General features: G+C 36.0%; 3 protein-coding genes across 3 annotated transcripts; 1 reads left to right on the top strand and 2 right to left on the bottom strand.

Annotated features, from left to right (window-relative positions):
- Positions 1-348: 348 nt before the first annotated feature.
- Positions 349-7,016, bottom strand: LOC105158216 (ATP-dependent Clp protease ATP-binding subunit ClpA homolog CD4B, chloroplastic). The gene is made up of 10 exons (XM_011074884.3): positions 6,781-7,016; positions 5,043-5,630; positions 4,653-4,768; positions 4,451-4,573; positions 4,185-4,370; positions 3,417-3,632; positions 2,434-2,651; positions 2,086-2,161; positions 1,925-2,014; positions 349-1,787 (listed from the first exon to the last, which is right to left on the bottom strand). Exons 2-10 carry the CDS (start codon positions 5,611-5,613, stop codon positions 609-611), a joined length of 2,775 nt encoding a protein of 924 aa, XP_011073186.2. The 5' UTR covers positions 5,614-5,630; positions 6,781-7,016; the 3' UTR covers positions 349-608.
- Positions 7,017-13,945: 6,929 nt separating this feature from the next.
- Positions 13,946-17,606, top strand: LOC105158217 (transcription factor ICE1). Its single transcript, XM_011074886.3, has 4 exons — positions 13,946-15,441; positions 16,381-16,617; positions 16,737-16,907; positions 17,239-17,606. The coding sequence occupies exons 1-4, from the start codon at positions 14,248-14,250 to the stop codon at positions 17,320-17,322; spliced, it is 1,686 nt and encodes a 561-aa protein (XP_011073188.1). The 5' UTR covers positions 13,946-14,247; the 3' UTR covers positions 17,323-17,606.
- Positions 17,607-19,585: 1,979 nt separating this feature from the next.
- LOC105158218 (auxin response factor 2A) lies at positions 19,586-25,826 on the bottom strand. The gene is made up of 15 exons (XM_011074887.3): positions 25,371-25,826; positions 25,168-25,283; positions 24,722-24,817; positions 24,520-24,576; positions 24,253-24,408; positions 24,080-24,164; positions 23,021-23,111; positions 22,779-22,943; positions 22,289-22,408; positions 22,120-22,195; positions 21,847-22,018; positions 20,799-21,739; positions 20,519-20,709; positions 20,192-20,386; positions 19,586-20,108 (listed from the first exon to the last, which is right to left on the bottom strand). Exons 1-14 carry the CDS (start codon positions 25,462-25,464, stop codon positions 20,209-20,211), a joined length of 2,538 nt encoding a protein of 845 aa, XP_011073189.1. The 5' UTR covers positions 25,465-25,826; the 3' UTR covers positions 19,586-20,108; positions 20,192-20,208.
- Between the last annotated feature and the right edge of the window lie 615 nt (positions 25,827-26,441).

Below are 26,441 nucleotides of genomic sequence, written 5' to 3' on the forward strand. Positions count from 1 at the left end.
GGCATATTATCAATGCGTTATTTGAGTAATCATTATCGAAAGTGCATCCTGTCACATGTGTGCATCTGACGCTAAATGATTTGGCGGGCACTTGCACATCATGACCAAAGTGCTTGCGCTAAATAGTCCACTGTGATGTGGTATGATTTTGTTTTGAAAGAGATCTTGGAGCATATAATCTGCCCAAGTCCTTCGGCTACCAATATGGAATGAGAGATCATCGACCCACCAAACAAGGGGTTAAAAAGGACATGATCTCGTTCCCAGATCCAGCGTCAAATGAATTAAGAACTTAACAGAAAACCAGAATGTCTCTACAAATAACAAGAAATAATACCACTGTCACCATAATCAACAAGGTCTCCTTCATCATTGCGTCAGCAAGTGTAAAATTTCTTCCTAGCTAAGAATAATACATTTCAATATAAATATAGCCTAGGAGCTAGTTTTAGAGATGGGAGCCTATAACTCATCAAAACTGATGGACTGGCTTTGGAGTTCACTGCCTACAGGTCAACGATGTAGTAAGTTAAACGCATCAGTCCAGTTCAAATCAAACACGGCAGTGTGATAAAAACACCAGTAGAGACTGAAATAAATAGCTAAATCTAGACTACTACTGGTTCAGGAGACGGTTCAGGAGTGCCGCTGGTACCATTGAGAACTACCACATTGCCATCAGAGTCAACATCAACGATAACTGAATCACCTTCTTTGATGTCACGTGCAAGCATCTTCTCGGCCATGCTATCCTCCAAAAGTCTCATAATAGCTCGTCTGAGTGGTCTAGCTCCATAGCTCGGGTTATATCCTTCCTCAACCACCCTATCTCTGAATCTCTCCGTCACCTGAAGTTCAATTTCCCTGATTTTCAGTCTCTCAAACACTTCCTTCAGCATAATGTCAGCTATCTCCTTCACCTCCAGCTTGGTGAGCTGTCTGAATACAATCATCTCGTCCAATCTGTTTAGAAATTCTGGCCTGAAGTATTGCTTCAGCTCCTCTGTGACCAAGCTCTTGATCCGGTTGTAACTGCTATCCTTCTCATCATAATCTAGATCAAAACCAATGCGACGGCCTCCCTTCTCAATGACACTGCTTCCGACATTTGATGTCATGATCAAGAGTGTGTTCTTGAAGTCTACAGTTCGGCCTTTGCTGTCAGTCAGCCTACCGTCTTCCAGAATCTGAAGCATCATGTTGAAGACATCAGGATGGGCTTTTTCAATCTCATCAAAAAGCACAAGGGTGTAGGGACGACGTCGAACAGCCTCAGTTAGTTGTCCACCTTCGGTGTAACCAACATAACCAGGCGGTGACCCTATGAGCTTTGAAACAGTATGTCTCTCCATAAACTCACTCATATCAAGTCGGATCATGGCTTCTTCTGATCCAAAGTAGTAGGTGGCCAGTGCTTTTGCTAGTTCCGATTTCCCAACACCAGTTGGACCAGAAAAGATAAAGCTCGCAATAGGTCGGTTGGGGTTTTTGAGCCCGACTCGGGCACGGCGGATAGCACGACTAATGGCTTTGACAGCTTCATCCTGCCCAATGACCCTCCTGTGGAGGGTATCCTCCATCTTAAGGAGGCGATCAGATTCATCAGTTGACACCTTCTCAACGGGTATACCTGTCCAAGAAGAAACAATGTGCTGAATGTCAACTTCAGTGACTGTTGGACCTCCATCCCCTGCCTCACTTTCTGCTTTGGTCATCTCCTTGTTTTTGTCTATAAGAGCAGATATCTGTGCCTTGAGATCCATTTCTCTATCACGCAGCTCTCCAGCCTATAAATTCATATAAAGCATAAAATGAAGAATCCAACAGATTAGTTTTTCACACGCTGAAAATTTATTTAGGTTCGTAAATATTAACCATATATGGGACAATTGCAATTTCATACATATTACGTGACATAACTTACCTTCTCAAAGTCTTGACCTCTGACAGCTTCATTCTTCTCCTTTGTTATCTGTCTGAGCTCTTTCTCAAGTTCTCTGGCTTCCTCAGGGAGCTGCAAAAGTAAGAGCATCATGTAGACTATAATAAAAACAACAGATTGACAGTAGAAAGCAAGGAGCATACCTGTGCATGACGCAGCCGAACACGGGAACCAGCTTCGTCAATCAAGTCAATTGCTTTGTCGGGCAAAAAGCGGTCACTGGAACATGCAAGGATAGAGGTTAGATAAAGGCTGAGTGCCCATAAGCCAGGATTCAGGAACAATATGAACTTCAGAATAACGAAAGCTCATCATCAATAACGGAAGCCAGAGTGTTCTTGTCAAAATTCATCACTAGTAAGGCTCTGAAAGATGACAAAACTAAACCATTGGAAGTTTACAATCAATTTACGCACTGTCTAAGCCAAGTCCTACATAGTACATAATACAGGATTTCATGATGAATAATAGTAGATTTAGATACTGCATACCTGATATATTGATGGGACAACTGAGCTGCAGCAACTATAGCTTCATCAGTGTACCGAAGCTTGTGGTGTATCTCATAGCGTTCTCGAAGCCCTCTAAGAATCTGAATGCTTTCATCTACTGTCGGTTCAGGGACCTTGACAGGTTGAAACCTTCTTTCTAGAGCAGGATCCTTCTCAATGTGCTTCCTGTATTCATCTAGTGTAGTGGCCCCAATACACTGCAATTACATGATAGTATTATACATACAAGATATAAGTGCAAGAAATATGGCTGCATCCAAGAGAACAATAAGACAGAATAGTACAAAGAATGGAGCCAAATTCGCTAAAATTGCTAGATTATTTTTACCAGGAACCTTCACATTAAGGTCAGAAGCAATAGAAGTAACACTTTAACCGGGTATAGAACTTCCATCCTAGTGTCATCTTTTCAACAAATTTGTTAAGGTGCTTCTTAAGTAATCGTATCCATTAAGGCAACACCCACCACAAATTCATCTAGCCGTTAAAGATGAGAATCTAACCATACAGGAAAAGTAGCACCAGAAAAATATTACTTAGACATTTAGTAGCTAACTGAAAAAGGGAAAGCATGTGCATTGTACAGGACCCCATCATCCACTAGTTGGGAAGATACACCTTACCCTGGTAATGTAGAGAGGCTATTCTCATAACATGAACCTATGCCCTCAAGACCAGAATCACCATTACAGCATTACCATTACACCAAAAGATTAGAGAATGTTTTAAGAACGTAATCACTTAGAGAATCTCCCCTATTTCTAATAGAAGTAAAAATTTGATGCAACATCATGAAGGTAAAGGAAATAAAAGATGAGGTTTCCTGAAATTTTGTCAGAGGCACCATTCATGAGCAATATCTATAAAACCCCACATAATATAATTGTAATGATTATCTTGTAGTGAAGTACATCTTAATGCATACTATTAATCTTGAGAGTGTAACTAGATGTTTAGCTAACCTGTAGCTCACCCCGAGCTAATGCAGGCTTCAAAATGTTTGCAGCATCAATTGCCCCTTCAGCAGCTCCAGCTCCAATTAATGTGTGTACCTCATCAATAAAGAGTATAATTTCATCACTTTGCTTAATCTCCTCCATCAGCTTCTTCAGTCTTTCTTCAAATTCACCACGATACTTTGTCCCAGCAACAAGAAGACCCATGTCCAGGGTTATTACCTAAAATGATCCATAACAAACAATTATTACGTCAAGAAAAAGATCTGTGGGAAGGGAGCATAATTTTGCATTTCCAAAAAATAGTAAACCCGGTGTGAAAAGATCAATATCAACTTCAACTTAACCATTACAAAGATCTGGAAGCAGAATGCCAAATAATATTCAGCTCACCTTCCATTACTTTATTCTGAAACAAGATCAGATGAATAATCATAAAATGCATATTAAACAAGTAGGCCAACTAATATCATAAATCAAAATTAGATAAATAATCACAAATGCATATTAAACAAGCAGGCCAACTAAATCATAAATCAAGATCAGTATATATGGCATGAGTGCATGCCTGGGTTATGTAGTCAATATTCTTCTTCAATAGCTACAGTGAGTCCCCAAAATACACCATAAAAAAATCTAAACTTAATTATGAGAACATAGCCATGTCAGTTCCCCTTCTAGTTTCATCATTCAGCAATCCAGTGATTATTCAAGGAGTAAATAAGATACCAACTTGAACTAGTTCAATAATAAACATCGTTACGACTATCATACCTTTTTCCCCTCAATAGTCTCTGGAACATCCCCATTGGCTATTCTCTGAGCGAGGCCCTCTGCAATAGCTGTTTTCCCAACCCCAGGTTCTCCAATCAGGCAAGGATTATTTTTTGTGCGCCGTCCCAAAATTTGAGTAACACGCTCAATTTGCTCTTGCCTCCCAACAACAGGGTCTAGCTTACCCTAAATAGATGAAAGACCCATCTCTGCTATATGCCTCTATAGAAATTCAAAATTAGAAATTGCTAAATATAGAAAATTACCTCCTCAGCTAGCTTGGTCAGGTTAGTACCATACTCCTCCAGTGTAGGCATTTTGTTGCCTGAGCTTCCACCACCAACACCAGCACCAACAGCCTCAGCACTCTCACCAACCATTCTAATAACCTACTTTTCCAAATATCATCCCTCAGTTTCAGGATAATCACAATGCAATCGGACATTAGAAAGGAAAGTCGCCACTTGCCTGAGTTCGAATATTGCTGGGGTCAGCACCTAAATTCTCAAGGACACGAGCAGCCACTCCTTCACCCTCGCGGAGCAATCCCAGCAGCAAGTGCTCTGATCCAATGTAATTGTGACCTGATTAAAAAGTAAATGTCAATCTCTAATTCAGATCAGTCATACAGAAAAGTATTTGCGTGAAATTATCAGAGGTTAAAGCTTAAAGGTTGTTGCTATGGTTCAGACATGAGATGGGGAGGTAGATGGAGTAAAACTACAAAATGCACACTAATCAAAAATCTCACTGACTTACGAACAAAGAACAATCATGTGACAATAAGGCAATGAGGGCATTTCTGGAACTTAAATTTAGAAAAAGCACACAGAAAAAAGAGACCGCGAAACTATTTACCGAGCTGGCGGGCTTCCTCAAGAGACAGTTCTAAAACACGCTTTGCACGTGGAGTAAAAGGTATCTCCACAGCAACAAATCCACTACCACGTCCAATTATTTTTTCCACCTCTACACGGGCATCTTTCAAATTTATTCCCATGGACTTGAGGACCTTAGCAGCAATCCCTGTGCCCTCACCAATAAGTCCCAACAGGATCTGCTCAGTTCCGACAAAATTGTGGCCAAGCCGTCTTGCCTCCTCTTGTGCAAGCATAATGACTTTAATTGCTTTTTCTGTGAAGCGCTCAAACATGGCTCGTGGAACCATTCGTGCATGTTTTCCTCGTTTGGCAAAGGTATTTTTTGCTGCTATCTTTGATTGAAGTGTCTGGCCAGCTTGCCGCACCATCATGTCTAAGGCATTAGCTCGCCGCAGCCCTGTGAACCCCGTCAGCGTTAAGGGAGCGAAATGTGCACTGCATAACATTGTTGCTGACCTTTTTGTTGCATTAGATCCCTTGAACTGCCTATTATTTACCAAACGAACTGAAGAAAGCGAATACGCTGATTGAACTACTGCATGCGCCATGTCTGCCTCTAAGGGGTCTGCATATGAGTTAATAGCAATTAGAAAACTGGGATCAAAGTAGCAAATAAGACACCCCTTGACATGAAATGTTCAGACTGGAAGCATCAAAACCCAGAACATTGCAACAAATATATCAAACACGATCTAATTATAAAAGAAAAAGATATGATCTCCTTATTTCATATCAACAAAAGGTTTTACAATCCTGATTTTGGGTTGGACGATACAGATGACATCACCACTGCCCTCAGTTTCCAGTTTGGAATAGGGCAACCAACTAAGTAACTGAATAATACGAAAGTAGAATCACTTGGACACGAAAAAGTCCAGAAAACTCTGAAGTCAAATATGAAGTTCCACATTTTTTAAACCTTTACTTAATACAAACATCCAATCATTGCATTGCATCCTTCCAGCAACAGCATCAGCAACTTACTGAAAGTCTAATGATGATATAAGCAATCAGAAAGAAAAAAAATCAAGTTTTAAATCCAAACCCTCACACATCTAAAAAGAGAAAAGAGAGATTTCGGAAAAGAAATATGCTGTACATGTTCCGCCAAAGCTATTAAATTATTTTATAGAATAAATTGCCTCATTCATACAATACCGACAACAGACCTAGAGGAACTCTAATGCTATTAGTATTTAGGACCACTGAATATAGAAAAAATCTACAAGTCTACGACTTCCGAATCCGAAGTCTGAACCATTACTATGCACCTTATCATGCAACATAAAGAACAAACTTGGCATCGTATTGCATAGCAAGTGGCAAAAGAACAAGATATACCCCAGTAGAGTATACACAAGTATGTCAATTTATGCTCACAATTAACACACCTAACACTAAAAACATGTCAAATATGGCCACTTCCAAACAGTATTACATTGCACAACGCAAAGACGGAAACATATTAATAAACAAAAATCCAATGACAAAAAAGAGCTAAAATCTACAGAAAGGCACAGAATCAATCGATTCATCAAACAAAACTAGCTCCAAACTACAAACTTCCACCACTCCCACATCAAGACCAAATCTTTATCCAACAAAAACCCTTAATTAAACACCCAAAAAGGCGCAAACCCCAATGCAATCACAAAACCCACAACTTAAACTGAAGCACACGTACACGAATCAAGCCAAGAACAGAAATACCTCACCTAAATGAACAATAAAGCAAGATTAATCTCCTGTAAGAGCAAAAAAGAGATAGAACGAAAGGGCTGGAGTCCCTGCGCGGCTTTAGAGAGAGAAAGAAAAGAGGGCCCAAAGCATTCGGCCGGATTTTCCAAACTGAGAGGGCAACAATACGGATACAGAAGGAATATATAGATGGATATGGGTGAAAGTTGAAACCTCGCCTGGATTTATTTATCTTCACCCATCTGCTTTCCTATACGCTACCTTCACTTACTACAGTGCACCGCCATGCACCAAATATCTATGCCGCACTTATAGGAGCCGTCGATCCCAATACAAGATGAGTCAAAGGTCTTCAACGGCCTGAGATTAATCTTTCTCCAAGCGTACAGATGGAAGGCCACGATCCCCTGGAGGTAAGCTTACGGTGGGTGTGGTTAGAATTGTTGTACGGTGATGAGAACAGGAGGGTAGAATCGTACCACTGTACAAATTTGTTTGGGACGGCTGCAGTTAACCTGACGGCTCGGCTTCGCTAGGCTAAGGTGTTAGGTGAGAGTAGTTTGCCCGTCTCGACTTTTTTACCCCTGATGTGTGTGTTCTCATTCGCTAATGGGCTCCAAAATTAAAGACACTAACAAGGCTAATTATTGTCCGCATTATGAACGTTTTTCTTTCTTTCTTTGTTTTTAAATTTTCTTATATTCTAATTTAAATTTAGGCTACATCATTTTATTACTACCTTATCTTTACTTTTCGTCTCATTGAAAAAAATGTAATGACAAAAAAAAAATTAAAAATCAGTGAAAAAAAAGTGACGATTTTAATATTATAATTAATTATATATATTTAATGACAAAAAAAATTATTATATTATAATAATAAATTTTATAATTTTTAATAATTAGTATTATTTTATAAAAATTACAGTAGCAAGAATTAGTGAAAAAATAACAAAATTATCACAAAATACAATTAAGGAAACATATATAATGACGATACAGTGATAACTACTATTAATTGTGAGTATAGGTGTGTCAATAATTATATTTAATGATAACATTATAACTTGACTTTTATAACTTTTATAAGGTAAAGTGGTTAATTTATAACTTGACCCTAAGTTTTAGTTTTAGTCTTATATAGATATCCTCTGACCAATTTTCATTAAAAAAATATCCCAATTTTGACTTTTATAAGGTAAAGTGGTTAATTTAAATTTACTTTTATCACTTTAGTTTCTTAAATTTATAACTTGCCAAATTAGTCATTCTTTTAGGCAGGAAAAGGATTGTAGTTTTTCACAAAAAAAGGTAGATGCTAGCCCTTATTTTAAGGACCGTTTATTTTGTGGCCAACAACCTATTGGAACAAAGTAATAAATAAATCAAAATTGGGAGAATTGGCTATTGTTACATAATTTTGTGTTAGTATCAATTTTGTATTAATTTGATAAAAATACAGTGTTCTTGGATAGGGATGACAATTAGACCCAAACTCGACAAGATCATTCATGGGTCCAAAAAATTAAGAGCAGGACAGGTAATGGATCCTTAAGGACCACCCAAGAATAATTGTTTAATATGTATATATATTATTTACTTTATTTTGATAAAATAAATACTAAAAAAATATTATATCATTTTATTTGTTCATTGTTGAGTATTTATTCAACAATTAATAAAATAAAAAATTGTTCCACAATGTGTAACGAACAACAAGTTTTTAGTAATGTATAGTTGTTATAAATTATTTGAATTGTCTTGTTATGAATAATTTCATTTATACTTGAGAATTTATTTTCTGAATTTGAATATTTGGGTTAGGCCATGAATAATTTTATTTGTAATTAATATGTTAAATTTTCTTTTATATATATATTTATAAAATAAATAAAAAACAAAAAATAATCGGGTCTACCAGGTTAGATCCGCCCTAAAAGATTTTGTACCGGAACAAGGCGGGTCCCAATTCCTTCCAGGAGTTGGCGGGGTGGATCCCGAGTCCATCCAAACCCGCCCCGTTGCCACCCCTACTCTTGGACCAAAGTAAACCTAGGATGAAGGTTTTTTTGTTGTGAAAAAATATGGGGTAGGATGTTTTTCTTTATTTTCCATATTAATTTAGAATATGGAGATTTATTTCAAGTTTTCGCATGAGGAAGCTAGAGGGAGGGTGTAGCTATTTTGTGTGGCATGACCCATCCATGTGGCAATATGCTAAGTAAATTATTCTTGATCACCTATTGAGAAAAATGAGAAATTTAGAGTATTATGTACAGAAGATCCAACAAACACAACATGTATGAAGATATTTTTTATGCTAGCTTGTGTACTTGTGTTCGTGATGTGGAAAATATAATGAGACGTCTAAAATGGATGTATTGTACTAAGTATATGTTGCACGAACTAATTTTTGTAGTAAATAATGTATACGATGTAATAAAATAAATTGGCTTCAACTAAAATAATTCTTTTTCCTTTAAAAACCTCTGAATCTCCTATTAAATTAAACTGAAGTTTTAGACTTTTCCATCTTATTGAAATCCTCCATTTTTTTATTTTCAATTTTCTCTTAAGTTGTTTCACTACAAGAAAAGATAATATTAGCAACAAAGTATCATGAGGTAATTTTCGAATTATCACTAGATAATAATTTTTATCTTATGACTATATATATAATTAATTAACAAAAATTGCGTATAAACTTATCACTATTGTATATGTAATTAGTGACATGTGGTGACAACACCTGAGGACAAAATGTCGGAATTTGCTAAATTAATGTCATGAAAAGTGCACCAAATGAAGTTCGTTACGTGCACTCTTCTGGCCATTCTAGTAAATTTCAGCCTTTTTGTCCTCAACTTACGATATTTTAAAATTATAGGACAAAATTGTTAATAGATTCATACTGAACGAAAGTTGCAATTTTCCCACAATACATAGTATATAATGGCAACACACTTAGGCGGCACTAAGAGAAAATTTACTATTGCATATATCGTAATGGTTGTGGACTAAAAGCCGTGGTAATTAATGACTATTAGTATCCAAAGTTAAATAAATTTAATGCAAAATCTTATTTTTCCATTATGACAAAAATATTAAACATCACAAATATTTTAGTCACATTCACAAAAATCACAATCAACAAACATTATGCGACCATATATAGTTAATGATCTTTTACTGCAACTAATTATATTGAATCATGACAATTAATTAGGACTAAATTTTATATTTGTTGTAGAGCTGGATTAATTAATCAAATGTTGAATAAATTAATGGCACATTTGGAGTGCACTGAGTTTTTATTTGCTTCACATTTTTACCTAATGAATGATTTATATAACTTGGAAAAAGATGTTCCTCAGACAAATGAATTAAATACAAATACTGCCTTAATTTTGTGAAAAAATCTTTGGAAAACAAGGTTGTCCATTTCCTGAATTGGAGAAAATCATAAAGAATATAACAAAAAGTTGCAGAGGACTTCCTCTAGCAATTGTTATAGTTGGTGGGCTCCTTGTAAATTCCAACATTACACGAGAACATTGGGAGTTGGTAGGAGAAAATGTAAGCTCGTATGCTAATCTCGACAATAACGAGTATTGTTTAAGATACTGTCTTTAAGTTATTACAATTTACGTATTTATCTTAAATCATGCTTCCTTTTCATTAGAGTTGTCGTCGAATCCCAAAATTAATCAATATTGGGTTGTGGAAGGATTTTTGAAACCTAGAAGAGGTAAAAACTTGGTACTGTGGGGAGCGAAAATAACCATTTTCCTAATCTTAAGAGGCTTTTCTGAAGAACACAATCGTGTTGTCTAGACACGGTATGGGCATATAACTCTTAGTCTGCTACTGAATACGTCCATGTCTCAAAATACAAATCTAATCGTATTTAATTTTTTATTTAAAAAATAATAAATCATGAAATTGCCCCCACAGACTAAGTTGTTGTCGGTTATGCGATCATTTTTCAGCCATATTTTTGTCGGAATATGGTCATAGGTGATTAAATTGGGAGAAAAATTATAGTTCGGAACAGTAAAATCAAAAAAATGAACTTAAAAAATTAAAATAATTTTAAATACAAACTTAAAGGATCAATTTTACTATTTATCTAATAAAGAAAAAAAATCATGGAGACCGAAAATCAATTTTACTATTTACCTCCATATATTTTTTAGAATTTACCTCCCTGCCTAAGGAGATAAATTGCTTCATTTTAAAAAACACAGGGAGGTAAATACTATTTTTTTTTTCATACAGAGATAATTTGCTCATCTGCAATATCACAAGAAGGTAAGTTGCTCATTTACAATATTATAAAAAGATAAATTACTTCATTTTAAAAAATAATTTTGGGCCGCCATTTTTCAAAAAAAATAATTAATTATTTTCAACTTTCCCCACTCATCATCTTTTATGACTATCTTCTTATAGTTATTTTTTTCTCATTTTCTATCATATAAACTTATATATGGTTTAAATTCTATAAAAATAAATAATATAATTTACAAAATTATCTTATTTTAAATATTTTTTAAAAATTATGCACACACATAAAATGCATCATATTTATTAATATATATAATTAGTGACAATTTTAATATCATCACCTAATATTTTTATCAGCATATGCTAAAGCAGCATTTAATAATTCACAAGGAAAAGGAAATATATATTATATACAAGTAAAGGTACTTATTGTGTAAATAAAATGCATCAGCTGCTCCAATTTTCATTATTATTAATATTTCAAGTTGGTCCTTTACCTTTAGTACAATTGCATGATCAACACATTTATTCCCCAAAATGATAATAATAATTTGTACCAACATTTTGTCATTGTAGATGCCCTGGCACTTATGCTTCACTACAGATTTAGTGGGCCCACTTACTTATTTATAATATCCATGTGTTTATGCATATTCAATGTTGTGTGTATAATTTAAAATTTTATTATATTTATTTAATTATATAAAAAACTAAAATTAAAATAATGAAGCAGATCAAAATTGATAATTTCTTAAATAATTTTTTATACTGTTAAAAGAATAAGAAAAAGGATTGGCGCTTTGATTTGTTTTTTAATTTTATGATTTTTTACTCATCACGATGATGGTAATCTAATTAATATAAAATTATATCGATGTATTACACAAATCACAATCATATAATAAAAAAATAAAAAAAATATTTTTTGTAATTATGAAAATATACGTATAAAATATTTTTTGACTTATAAGTCTGCATAATTTGTTCAGACTTAGAAAGTATTTGGCTGAGGTTATAAATTCTTAAAAATCGTTCAATAATTTTGTATTTTTTATTTTTTAAAAAGCTTGTAACATCCTAAAATAAGATATTTTGGATCTTATTGACCCAACTTTATTTAGAACATCTTATATGCCATTTAATAATAATATCCAATAAATAAAAACACACTCATAATTTTATTTATACTTTACTTTTACCCTTTATATAATTGACTATTTTTTCTCCAAAAGCAAAATTATCTATTTATAAAATTTTAAATTCTAATAGTTTGATGGTTTTTTCATTCATTATTACAGTATGAAAATTTATTATGACAAACATTCTAACATCTTATAAGCTCTGCATTTTATTTATTCAAATGCTTTAAAAATATATATTTAAAATAAAATTAATATTTTTAAAATTTTAAAATATTTCATAATACACAGAAGCTTATAAGATATTTTAAATATTTTTCAATTGTTCATAAATATCCTCACACATACTATAAATGGGGCTTGAAGTTAGCTGCAAAATTCTTTATCTGTACCAATTATTAAGGAACAAAATCTTATAGTAACTATCTTGGTTATTAAATAATAAAAAGAGTGTTCTATTACTTTATATTTTAATTACTAAATAATATTCTACTATTTAATATTTCATATATCAAATCAATTACATTGGAGACAGCTATAACCACACAAATACAAATATGGTAGCACAACTAAATTTTAGAAATGTTATGAATATATATATATATATATATATATGGTTATAATTTTGAAAGTTTTTGAAGATATAGGTTCGGGACAGATAAGATTCCATACGTTGTGTTTTGTATGCTTTCTGATCTGTTATTTACGTTTGAGAAAGATGCAGTTAAAAAAACGTCAGTGTATCATTTGCATAACGATACCGAGCTATAACTTATGACGTTACGTTCTTTAACGACAAACAACTTATATACGGTCTTGCATTGTTAAAACGACACTTATACATTCAAATATAATATTTTAAAATATTGAATAATTAAAAAGATACATGATATTATATTATTATAAGATAATTAAATACATATACGCTGACTAATACTAGTTGCTATATATAAGGATTAAATTTAATCCATAAAGAATCATATTATAATTAATTATATAATTTTTGTATTACAGAAATGAAAGCACGGGTGGCATCCTATAGGTCCATCGGGAAGGATTGCGCTTGTATCATGTGTGTCGATTAGAGTCTTTATAACTTATTTATTATTATCAAAAACCAACATCTAATTATATGGAGATCAACACACAAGTCAGGACGTATATTTAACTCCATCAAATGTTTTGGGATGAATAATTAATATTATATAACATAAAGGAATATTATATCAAGAATGCATGTTCCCCAAGTTTTTCCTTTTTATTTTTTAATTACAAAAATATATCACTTTTTTCAAAATCTTATGCATTGTAAAACTAAAACTAATGAACAATAATTTTCTTTTTTATAATAATATTGACCAAAAAAGAATATATATATATATATATATATAGAGAGAGAGAGAGAGAGAGGAGTTGGATAAAGGTGAAAGAGAGGGAGATATTCACACTAATCCTCAAATGAAGCACATTTTGTGGTGGTTTAAATGACAAAGAGCTGCAGCTGTGTCTCCTCTTCCTTACTAAAATTAGCTGCACTGTAATCATTTGCTTACATCCTAATTATACACAAAAACCAAAACAGAAAACCAGAAATCCAGAGCATCCTACGTGACACACCCCATCAAAAGCCTCTTTTACCTATATAAAGTTCCAATTTTTATATGAATATGATGATTATTTATTTATGCACATATTTGTATGTATAAAATTGTATAATTCACACACACTCTCGTGTATATATATATATAGGACAGAGAGCAGCCCCTGGAAGAAACTTAACGTTGGAAGAAGCTTTTAGTGTTGTCACATTGCATCACTCTAACTAAAGACACTTACCTTTTTCTGATAGAGCCATTCCCTTTTCCTTCTGCTGCTGTTCTTCCTCCCTCTCTCTCTCTCTCTCTCTCTCTCTCTCTCTCAGTGTGTGTAGTGTGTGTTTTTATGCTCTTTTCTTGATCAAAAGCCTCTTCTTTTTATAGTTTCTCTCCATCAAGATTGTTCCTTTACGTAAGAGAACTCTACTAGGACAAAAAGGAGTTCTTTTTAGCTTTGAGAGAGGATGTTGTCTAGAGTGAACAGCATGGTTTGGATGGAAGGCGGCAAAGGAGAGGAAGAAACATCTTCTTGGGCTCAAAACAACAAAAATGGTGGGCTGGAAAACAAGCAAGAATTGGAAATTGGTGCGCTCTCCACCTTCAAGTCCATGCTTGAAGCTGAAGGTGAAGATTGGTACATATCCAACGCGGCCGCCGCCGCCGCCAGCGGCCACCAAGCCACCATGCACGGCCACCATCATGACATCTCATTCTCACCGAGCTTCACAGAGGCAGCTGACAACAATCAGCTGCTCCTACAGCCGGTTGATTCTTCTGCATCCTGTTCTCCAACATCAGCCTCAGTTTTCAACAGTCTTGATCCATCTCAGCATCAGGTAAACTACTTCTTGCAGCCCAAATCTTTAATCAGTTCAATCCCAAACAACCCTTTAGAGGGAACTTTTGATTTGGGCTGTGAAAATGGATATCTTGAAGGTGCTTTGAATAGGGCTGGTGGGATTTTGAGTGGTGGTTTCAATGATTTGGGAGCTCATTCTCAAATGGGCACACTGAATTTGAGCTCTAATACTCAGTTTGGAAGTAATAGTTTGATTCAATTGCCTCAAGGGAGTGGTGGATTTGGTGGATTTGGATTTGGGGAGGGATCCATGCAGGGGAATTCATTGTTCTTTAATAGGTCCAAGATTCTTAAGCCCCTTGATAATTTTGCCACAATTGGAGCACAGCCCACTCTCTTTCAGAAAAGGGCTGCCCTTAGGAAGAATCTTGGCGGTAATGGTGGGAGCAATTTGGGGTCCTTGAACATAAGGGGTGAAACAAATCAGATTAGCCTGAAGTCTCCAACTAGTGCAACTAATGTAGAAGGGTATGATAAGAAGGGGGAGGTTAGTGAAGAGAATGAAAGGAAAAGGAAGAACAGCAGTGGGGATGATGTGGAGGATGTGAGCATTGATGGTTCTACTCTAAACTATGATTCTGATGACCAATTCTTGGACAATAGTGCTGTTAATAAAGTAGAAGAGAGTGCTAAAAATGGAGGAAGTAGCTCGCACGCAAACAGCACTGTTACGGGCGGGGATCAGAAGGGGAAGAAGAAGGGGCTTCCGGCAAAGAATTTGATGGCGGAGAGGCGCCGGAGGAAAAAGCTCAATGATAGACTATACATGTTGAGGTCAGTCGTGCCAAAAATCAGCAAGGTATGAAAATTCTTCACCAGCAAATTTCTCGTGAATTACGACATAGTTTTCGACATGTTTTAGCCATGGAAGTAGTTGTTGTTAACCATTTACGTTTGTTTTTACGAGCTTTTTTGTCTTTTCGTTCTTGTTGTTTTGCACTTTTCCTTGGAGTTGTGTTCTCATTTCCTCCAGTTGAGTAGATTGTTGGTGGTGTGAGCATTAATGAGGAGCAAATTTTGATTCATTGGCATATTTTTGATTGAGAGGGCATGCACATTTAAAGTTGTGTGATAGCATTTAATTCACTCACATGGAATCTATGAAATGATTTCAAATGCATCTTTCATTTTGGTCCACAGACAGAAAATAGAGATATTGTTTATTTTGAAGTTGCAAATTGAGCAATTGGCACTTTTGAATTTATTTCTTCGCTGACATACTGAATGAGATTGAATGCACTCATATTAAGCAGATAATTTGGTTGTCTTCCTCTATATATGAGGTCCCATCTCCAATATGTTTTATTTTCGGTAGTTCTTGCTGCTAACGTACATAATCCCATGCACGTGCTTTGCACGTACGTTGCTCGTGCTTTCATACAACTGATATCTATTACAAGAAGATTTAGAAATAGGATGAGTGGAATTAACAAAATTCTTTAAATCAGTCAGAGAGTCATACTTCTTATGTCTGAAGTAGCGATAATTTCTAAAAATAATGATGTTATGTTTCATTAAGGATTTCCCATAGAGACAGGCACGAATTAGGCACACATGAGGGACATAACGAATTTCATTTATCTTCCGATATATTCTTAAACTAAAACACCTTAATGAGCACTTGATTTTGGGAGGATGATGGAGGAAGTAAGATTGAACATATTTTTCATGTTTCTAGCTCCTTAACAGTGGAGTGTTATATGAGGCAAGTTCTTGATATTCTTACTCTTATTGGCAGATGGACAGGGCTTCGATACTAGGGGATGCGATTGCTTACTTAAAGGAACTTCTGCAGAAGATCAATGACCTCCACAATGAACTCGAGTCCATCCCTGGTAGCTCTTCTGTGACTCCAACCACAAGCTTCTACCCCTTGACACCTACAGCTCCAGGACTTCCCGCCCGTATCAAAGAAGAGCTTTGCCCTAGTGCATTTGCAAGTCCACTGTCAAGCCCCACTGGACAACCAGCACGGGTAACAAAATTCGTTATTCTAGTGAACTCTTCTGATCATCTAACACTTGTATCTTAAACCATCATTTTATTTCAAACGAGATCATTTGAGTCTGATGCACGGTGTAAGAATATTGACAGGTTGAGGTCAGGCTGAGAGAAGGAAGAGCCGTAAACATCCACATGTTCTGTGGGCGGAGACCAGGGATACTGTTGTCCACTATGAGGGCTATGGAGAACCTTGGCCTAGACATTCAGCAAGCCGTCATTAGCTGTTTCAATGGCTTTGCTTTGGACGTTTTCCGAGCTGAGGTATCTGACTGTAATTTACTTTATATATGTATAACTCAATATAGTTCATAATTCCAAAGCAAATGTCAAACTTGTGTTTCCTATACCACCACTCGTGCATGCATGAAACACGCACGGACCTGTCATGTTAATCTTTTGAACTCGAAAGATGGAAACCTCATCTTTAAGCATATAATAACTCTATTTTTCCACAAGTTTAGATAGATTATACGTCAATATTTCCCTATCGAGCTTTCATAGCTTCTACAAACAAACCTCATGCATGTACATACTGCATGTTACTGACTGTTACTTCTTCCTTTACTTACATCTCTTCGTCCGATCATCTCAGCAATGCGGAGAAGGCCAAGACCTTAATCCTGATCAGATCAAGGCAGTACTCCTGGATTCAGCTGGCTTTCACGGGATGGTGTGAGTTTGTTTGTGTTAAAGCTCCGGAGGGGGTCTCAGGTTTACGTCTCACCTGCCGATTAATCGACCATTGTAGTCTTTCTATCGCCCGAAGACCACTAGTGTATTGAAAATCTGATCAGAACTGGGCTGTTCAACTCTGCCAACTTAAACTTGCTTCGACAAACCATTTCTCGTTTTTTCTTCTTCTTTTTTTCAATTTATTTTGAGGAAATTGATGTTCCCAAAGAACTGAGACTAGAATGCTTTTGATTTTTCAAATTTCTAAATATTCTGTTCATGATTGCATTTTCATCTTCTTATGAGTATCAAGTTTGCCTAACTTTGATCTCTGGAGGCCTAGAACACCCACACAGAGCATGCATTGATGTGTGTGTGAGATGCATGCATGACTGTGAGGAGTTATTTTGCTTCAGCGCAAGTCCACTCTGCATGGAATTGCAGGAAAGGGAAGTTGATGGAGAGCATTGTGAATTTGTTAACGAGAGTTAGCATACGTACTTACTATACACATTCTGTTTTCAAGAAAATCAAAACACTTTTAGCTCTCACTGCACTGCACTGCACCGCACCATGTTTTTATTTTTGTGGCCACATTTATTAAACCGGTGGACAGTACATTTATGTCATTCACAAGACCAACAAACCAACGATGGCATCACTACATGTTTACTCCAAATATTTTAGAGATAATTACACTGTACTCTCTTGGTGTTTGGTATAATTACACGTATGTATGTAGTTTGAAAAATTATATCTAATACTCTTGGCGTTTGTTTTCGTCTCATAACTAGATCCCAAATTAGTTAAAATTCAACGAATTTGATAATATTGGCACCCAAAAAAAATAATTGAATGGAAAAATCTATAATTTACTCCATATTGACTTAATGCTGATTTTAAATTAAATAATTGTTTTAAGCAGACATTAGATATAATAATGCACATGCTGTTGATGAACTCAGAAAAGGGGGGAAAAAGTGAAAAGAAACTTAAGAAAGCTCAAATTCAAAAGAAGAAAATTCTCAATTTTTTATGTTTAAAAGAAGACTGCATATGTCGTTGGGATTTGGTTTGAGGTTCTATATTTTTTTTGGCATCAAATTACCATATTTAATATAACATATAGTCTGCTCCACAAAATTAAAGGAATTTACGCATCCACTTCAAGCTCTTAGTCTTAGATAGCAATTTGAATAGAAGAATAAGGTCTAATATCCATTCTCATATATTGTAAACTCTTTCAATTTAAATTTATAAACCTTTCATTTTGTTCATAATTTTTCTATTCTTGTAATTCCTTTTTGCAGAATCGAAATGTAGATTTTCTTCTTTTCGATTTACCTGTCTTATTTTTTTATATATATTTAAAACTCACAAAGAGCACTTATATTTCACAAAAAACCTCCTCGACCAATTCCCTTTCCCCCGCTCCAAATACTTACTCACTTAACACCCACATACTTTATCAATACAAATTTTAACAGGATTAAAATGTATTAGACATTCAAGATACAGCACGTAAATGACTATTTTGAAAAGCATGAATCATTTTTTTTTAAAAAAAAACCCAATTTATAGAACTAAAAATACAATTAATTCTCATTTCATTTATTCTCCTTAAAATGATTTTAGCCCATTTACCCCATCAGTCAGCTGGTGACGGCCCCGTACCATTGCGTTAAATTGTTAAACAATGGAATCAAATATATATAAAAGAAAAAAACTAAAACTGTTAAAATACAGAAACCAAAAATGATTACTTTGAAAAGCATGGGAGTATTTCTAATTTGTACACAAGGATGAGAACAAAATTACAATTAACTCAGAAACCACATCACAATTATGTGGAATAGAACTCATTTCATTTCGTTGATAACCAAATAAGATTATAGTTAGCGTCTCGCAAGAATACAATGTCGACAAGGAATCGCTGGCAACTAGTTTCTACAACTTGCTCCTTTTAACATCTACAACAGCAGTAGATTCCTAATTCATTTATGATGGAAGAGCAACATGAACCGGCGCCCGCTATGATGCAAGAGCAACACTGAGACCGGCATGGCAGCCCAACCGCCTATTGTCAAGACGACGATTAGAGTCAGTTCGATAAAATAAAACTGATTGTATATCTGATCCAAGCATCAACTGTTTCAATGCATGCAATTCTTTCTGCAAAAAGATGATTCAGTCTAGTGCTTTAAAGAAAACCCCATGTCGTAAAACCCTTGAAACATATCCCCAGAAGACCAAACAGAGAGACTGACTGACTTGGAATACACCTTTGCACTAAAACCAGAAACAACCTTCGATAAGCCATGATGGATTCTTGTACAACAAATTACTCCCAACCACAAGAGTCCACCCAGAGGTACAATCTTCACCACAAGACAAATTAATGCCGATGACAATACATCGTGCTCAGAGACATTACATATCAATACTGCAGGAACAAAGACTATATGAGACATACTAGGCTGTGTATTGACGGCTTAATTACATCGATGCTGGGGAATGGAAGCGGCTATTTACAGAGGTTGGGCAATGGAGGAAGGTAGCATGTTCATAATGTGTCATGTACATTACGTATAAGACGAGGTTATTGGGCACCATAGGTTGGCCCCCAAAAGAGGGGTTCAAAATTGCAAATACTAAAAACTGCGTCTATATATATAAGAGAGTCCCGCCATCCAGAAGTTGAAGGGACTTCACATGCATCTCTTATTCGATGTCCCCAAAATTCAACGGCTAGATGGATATACAGTCTCCTTCCTTGCCTGCATTCTATAGCTGTTTTGTTGCAAGGGCAATTCGTTAGAAGGCTTATCAAAACAACAGCTACGAGGGTAGGATTAAAATGAAGATAGAACTACCAGCTAGAGGTGGAAAACTAGCAATCGTCTGGGCTAGATGATGAAGTTTTTGGCAAATCCTTCACATCTTTAGCATCCATGCCTTCTGCAACCGATGATGTTTCTTCTCCTTTTGAATTGAAGGTCCCTGGACTCATACGCTGGACCTCTTCTTTTGTTAGTATTAGAATCTTGCGAACCATACCACAGAACTCCCTGTTTCCAGAAAAAAGAAGCCACTTTTGATGAGCAGGCAAAATTAAATTGCACTATCATCATCGAACTAAAGTAAGCAAGATGGATTTAAAATTTTCACATAATATTCCAGAGAAATTGAAAATATCTTACTCCCAGGGGTCATCTCCAACAAGCATCATATCATCCTCATCATCAGTATACACAACAAGCCAATTCTTATTCCGTGCCTTGAGTTCACCATTAAATTCAAAGAGATTATCCAATTCAGCAATCAATTCATCATAGTTGTCAAACTTGGAAAGATCCACAGACCGACCAAGGGCAGTCCCCTGCTTATGAACCTGAAATTGAGACTTTTGTTATAAGAATGAAAGTTGAATAAAAAATTAGCTGTAAGAAGAACAATATATTCCAGATCAAAGATCAAAACCTTAGTGCAACTCCTTGTTGAACCAGAGTGACCTTTGCTTTCTCTGTCTCTAGCCACAGGATGGAAGGTTTGAAATTGCTTCTCCTGCTCAGTGGTGGCAACTGGATTATCCACCACTTTTGAGCCCTTAGATTGATCAGACCTTTGATCAGACTCAATAGCAAGGGATTGGTGAGAACGTATCCCATGCTGCACATGACCAGCTGGCTCAGTCATAGCAGTTCTATGTGACAATGCTGGCTCTAATGATGCCGAGTTACTTATGAGGGGAATACCAAACAGCTTGCAATTTCCTTCCTTTGGCTTCATCGTATCATGTGGTTGCGCAAATACAGATTTCGGCATCAGCTCTCTTGACTGAGAAGATGGCATTTGAAGGTATGGTGAAATAGGCGGAGGCATCAACCAATTTCCTTGTTGATTGTCTCCCCTAGGATCAGGAATCAAGGAAAATTCTCTAAAAGTAGCATATCTGGCATCACCGCGTCTCTGATAAGAAGAATCAGCACCTTGCCCATGAGTCTTCAAGCCAGAATCCATCAGATTAAGGGAGAGACCAGAAGGCATGATAGACCAGGTGTTCCCAATTAAGCTAAACTTGGCCTCATGCTCTTGTGCTTGTAGCTTTGAAACTTCTTGATTGACAGGAGACATACAGAAATCATTGGATGAATTATTTTGAGACCCAAAACCCGATAACAGATCAGTGAATGACTTCTCAGGCCTTCCAATAGGTAACCACTTATCTGACCCATATCTTCTTGAAGCCGAGGCATCAATCTTCTCAGAATCTAATGAGGGATTCCACAGTAATGGCTTCTCAGATGACTCTGACTCATTGCTCTCCGCAAAAGTCCCTCTCAAGGTCGACAATTCTTGACCTTGCAAGACCCTTGGGAACCCACTGGCAGGTGAAGGGTCTACAGCCATCTTAGATGGACCTACATTACATCATAGATAGTTGAGTAAACAGATGTTGGGTAACAGTGCGACACCACCAAAATAGCAGTAGCAGAAGATACTCAAGCAGGGTAAAATTAGCAACAACCTTCCCTGGTAAGGACAGAAGAGTCGGGGGATGATGGCAAGACACTCGATCGAGGCCTTTTAGGTCTTGGCACAGGAAGTGGATTCAGCGCAGGAGGAGAAAGAGCAGGTTCTATTTTCCAGGGGGAAACCCTCTCAGGTCGAGGAATTGTTGAAGTTTCATCCCATCGAACCTTAAAAAAGAATTAAGAGATAAATTTTCATAATGATATGTTAAGAAGATTATTCAAAATAACATGAGAAGTATAAGTCTTATCAACATCAAAGGTGATACCTTTAGGCATCTCCATTTCGACTCTGGCCACCTTTTCGGATCTGCATCTTCAATTCCAACAATAGTTCCAGTAAACCTACGAAAGTAACATTAAACAAATATACATAAACAACTTTTTCACAGAATTCATAACAAAATATCATTATCAGGATGCTAAGATCAAACATACCTCTGTTCTGGAGCTTCTTCACCTTCGAATCTCATCTTGAATCTCATTCCTATCGAGTAGTTGTTTTTAACAGATTCCATGTATTGATCGTAGGGAACAATAAACTCAGATGGACTGGTCCTGTGACGGATACATAGCAAACAAGAGGAGGAGAGTTAGAACCTGAAGATAAAACATGCACATAGTTCACTACTAAACCCATTCTGACAATCCACCTAGGCATATTATTATGTTTAACAGCTCACACTTTTTACATTAGAAATCAATAATTAAATGCTATTAAAGCAGCAATGTGCTGTTACCAACAATGCTCAATGTGGTTGCTTTAGAAGATACACAAAGAAAGGCAGCAAGGTTTCCACAGGCAACTCGTTGTTAACCCACCGAATATAGTACAATCTAAATTTAGTTTTAGAAGTTGATAGAGTGGGCCATCAATCATATCACATAGATGGCTAGAGAGATATAAGAAAGCAATCATGTCAAATACCTAGGCTTGTAATATACTGTGAACATGGTCTTGGTCTGAATGGCATGCCAAGCTGTTGCTAGAACACCAAGATGCATACTGTGGCTGGATATGACTGATGATGGAGCATTTCCCTGTTGTCTCATGGCACGCCTAACTCCAACACGCAGCTCCCCATTCTCCCCTCTGAGTGTTTAGAATTCAATCAGATGTACTAATATTATTATGCATACAGCTAGAGGTATGCAAGACTAGCAACAAACCTCAAGAATATAAAGGCATCCCCAGCAACGAGCCTCTTTGAACTAACAAAGACGCTCCAACCACTCTGGAGCAGGTGCCTCCGTGGTTGACCTGAAATTTAAATAATTAATCGCAGTTACTAGCCAATGCTCTTAATAGACATCTGCATCGCTTCAGCCATGAAGGTATTCTGCTTATGGAAACTTTACTTTGAATAATAAAAGGTTGTGGTTGCCTCCAACTTGCTCTCTTTTGCTCTTAAGCTAATGATACTATTTTATATATGAATTGTTTGTTGCAAATAAAAACCATGTAAAGTAATAGAATAGCATTCTTTATGCGCGGTTTCCCTATCAAAATATTTACTACTTTACTCATTACATTCAATCTTTCTCCAGTTTTTCACGAAACTTCATAAATATTTCACATTTACTTGCTGGCTACATGGAGTCCATTTTCTCTTGTCCGACCAGCATGATTTTACATTCCTTAATATCTTTTTCAAAAAAAGGAAAAAAAAAATTGTAAAAGAAAACTAGCAACATCCAAGAAGATAAATAGTCAAACAAAGGATCCAGATCCTCACAACATTTACCACCAATCTAATACGATTTTGCCACAGCTACTTTTCCTTTTCCTTTCTATTTAATCATGTAAAGTAATAGAATAGCATTCTTTATGCGCGGTTTCCCTATCAAAATATTTACTACTTTACTCATTACATTCAATCTTTCTCCAGTTTTTCACGAAACTTCATAAATATTTCACATTTACTTGCTGGCTACATGGAGTCCATTTTCTCTTGTCCGACCAGCATGATTTTACATTCCTTAATATCTTTTTCAAAAAAAGGAAAAAAAAAATTGTAAAAGAAAACTAGCAACATCCAAGAAGATAAATAGTCAAACAAAGGATCCAGATCCTCACAACATTTACCACCAATCTAATACGATTTTGCCACAGCTACTTTTCCTTTTCCTTTCTATTTAATCAAGCATGCAAACGACACAAATGACAATTTTTTCAAAGTCACGGGCAAGTGTTACCAAATCATGAACAGAGATGTATTGGAAATTTACCACGAAAAATATGCCTAAATCGCCACTCATTTCCATGCAAATCTTTCGCCACTAGTTCCTGGGTGGGAGGTTGCCTTGACATGTCCTATCATTAAAAAGATAATCAGACCATCACTAACACCATGAAATATCCTGAGGTAAACATCATAAACTTCAGTTAAATTTATCCTAACCAATGGGGGAAGACATTCATCAGCATGCCGTCGCAGCACCGAGAACCCACCATGAGTACTTGTATCTGATGCAGTAAGAGTCTTGCAAAAAGAGTGGACGTGAAAGCGAGGTGGTGGGGCCGGAAGAGGTTCCTTTTTTACTGCATTCTCATCTTGCTGGTAAAACCAAAACTCATTATAGAATATTATAAGAATCTCCAACCAGAATATAAAAAGAAATAATAAAAGATATAAACTAAAATTACAAGCACCAGGGATTTATCCTACATTAGGTTCAGGCATCAAGGTAACTTGAGCAAAGACCTCGTCTGTGTCGGGCTCGGCCTATCAAACAGCAGATCAGTAACAACAATGAAAAAACCAAACACATGAGCCCTCTTACAATAAAGAACCCAAACAAAATTTCAGAAAATCCTAATTATAAAATTAATAAGCTCGTCTAAAGTTCAAATCAAGAATCCAAAAGTACCTTCAAATGGACATTAACCACTCGGCAGAGAATCTTGGGAGGAAGATTGTACACGGGCATCTGCTGGTCTGCACTTTGATTAGTAGATGCCTCCACCTACCCAACAAAAGACCATGAGTGAGAGCTAATTTACACACTCCTCAAGGAGTAAAAGGAATCAGCAAAAGGACTCTCAAATCACTCCACAAAGATGTCTTTGACTGCTCCCCGAGGAACCATTACATGATTAAATATCAAGTAAGCGCCAATTGCAAGCAAAGTAAGTTTCGTTCATCCTTATATTACAAAGCACAAAATTAGAACTGAAATCAAGAAAACCCTGAAGAATTTAGATCAATCAGAGCTTTGAAAAGCTCCTCTCTCATCAACAAACTTAACACACAAAAGCTTTCTTTTCTCCCAAAAAAAGTAAAAAAAAAAAAAGAAAAAGAGAAGAGAAGAAATACCTGCTCTATGTGACCCTGAGGAAAATAGTAAACAAGCTCGTGCTCACGAGGAACAGTCACCAAAGGACCGGCGCAGGCCCTCCATAGCTCTGTGTATAACGCCGTCTCAGCATCCACTAAAGAAGATAAGAAGCAACAAACCAACCTCATCAGTCAAGCAAAACCAAAAACAAACAGTAACTAAAATATTACACCAAAATTACCTTTTCCAGCGCCGGAATTCCCCTTATCCGTCCCGGAACTATAATCGTTGCAATCATTATTATAACCCTTGATCGACACCTCAGAGGCAGACATTTCTTCACACACTAAACCCAACTCAGATCTCTCATTTCCCAGCCAAACAAGACATTAACGAAAAACCCACGAACAAACAGCCAAAATTCACACAGCTCAACCGTAGAACAAGCAGAAACAGCAGGGACACGGACAATCAGGCGCGTACGTGCTGAAGACGGGGAGAAATCTTAGATGAAACTGGGAGAAAATCTTGGGAGATTTTTCTACTGATTTTTGTAAGTGCGTGTGGGGAGAGGGGTGTGTGCAGGTATGGTAAGTATATCTTGAAGCATGGGGAGCTAAAAGGTATGGAGAGTATTGGTAGCTAATAGGTGATGAGAGAGAAACAGAAGAGGAGAGAGAGAGCTTTTCGATAACCAGAGGAGTCGAGAACGGGTATGGGGTTAGTAAACTGCGGTGAATTGTTTAACCCCCGAGGACGGAAACGGGTTACACCCGGTAAATTGCTAACGCCTAGTTTGGGAGCTCATTTTAACTTTTTTTTTTTTTTGAATTTAAAGATTATATTTAGTTAAGACATATCTATGTTGGAGATATTTACAAGGGTTCTGAAAGCAATTAATTTTTACTTTTGAACTGTTTAAATTAAAGAATAAATTATGATGATATTCCTTAAGATTCGACACACAAACACCCCTATATTTAAATACAAAACTTACACGAGTATTTTTCAGGGATGTCTATATAGTATGCCTCTTAAATTAAATTAATTTAAGCCAAATATTATAAACAGCTATTCTTCCAAACACTCGAAACTTCAATTTTTTTTAATTTTAACTTTTATTTTTAAATAATACAACTTTTGTTACTATTTATCTTACAAATTTCTCTACAGCTTATTTTAAAACACAAAAGTAGAAATTATTGCTAGCACTCTCATAGTTCAGATGCTTTTTTTGACGAGTATTTTTTAAGTGGTTTTTAATGTTATAAAATAAAAAATATGAATGATTTAGACATATGTGTTATAATTA

Source organism: Sesamum indicum, linkage group LG3, assembly GCF_026168435.1.
Source record: "Sesamum indicum cultivar Baizhima isolate 11 linkage group LG3, ASM2616843v1, whole genome shotgun sequence".
Classification (NCBI taxonomy): domain Eukaryota; kingdom Viridiplantae; phylum Streptophyta; class Magnoliopsida; order Lamiales; family Pedaliaceae; genus Sesamum; species Sesamum indicum.

Excerpts from the sequence above, each read along its gene's own strand:
- LOC105158217 (XM_011074886.3), top strand. The coding sequence starts at position 14,248 with ATGTTGTCTAGAGTGAACAGCATGGTTTGGATGGAAGGCGGCAAAGGA. Across the intron at positions 15,442-16,380 it reads TCGTGCCAAAAATCAGCAAG|ATGGACAGGGCTTCGATACT; the intron begins GTATGAAAATTC and ends TCTTATTGGCAG. Across the intron at positions 16,618-16,736 it reads CCACTGGACAACCAGCACGG|GTTGAGGTCAGGCTGAGAGA; the intron begins GTAACAAAATTC and ends GAATATTGACAG.
- LOC105158218 (XM_011074887.3), bottom strand. The coding sequence starts at position 25,464 with ATGTCTGCCTCTGAGGTGTCGATCAAGGGTTATAATAATGATTGCAAC. Across the intron at positions 25,284-25,370 it reads GAATTCCGGCGCTGGAAAAG|TGGATGCTGAGACGGCGTTA; the intron begins GTAATTTTGGTG and ends TATCTTCTTTAG. Across the intron at positions 22,196-22,288 it reads GAAGAAGCTCCAGAACAGAG|GTTTACTGGAACTATTGTTG; the intron begins GTATGTTTGATC and ends TTACTTTCGTAG.
- LOC105158216 (XM_011074884.3), bottom strand. The coding sequence starts at position 5,613 with ATGGCGCATGCAGTAGTTCAATCAGCGTATTCGCTTTCTTCAGTTCGT. Across the intron at positions 4,769-5,042 it reads TGAGGAAGCCCGCCAGCTCG|GTCACAATTACATTGGATCA; the intron begins GTAAATAGTTTC and ends CTTTTTAATCAG. Across the intron at positions 2,162-2,433 it reads TTGTCCCATCAATATATCAG|TGACCGCTTTTTGCCCGACA; the intron begins GTATGCAGTATC and ends TGCATGTTCCAG.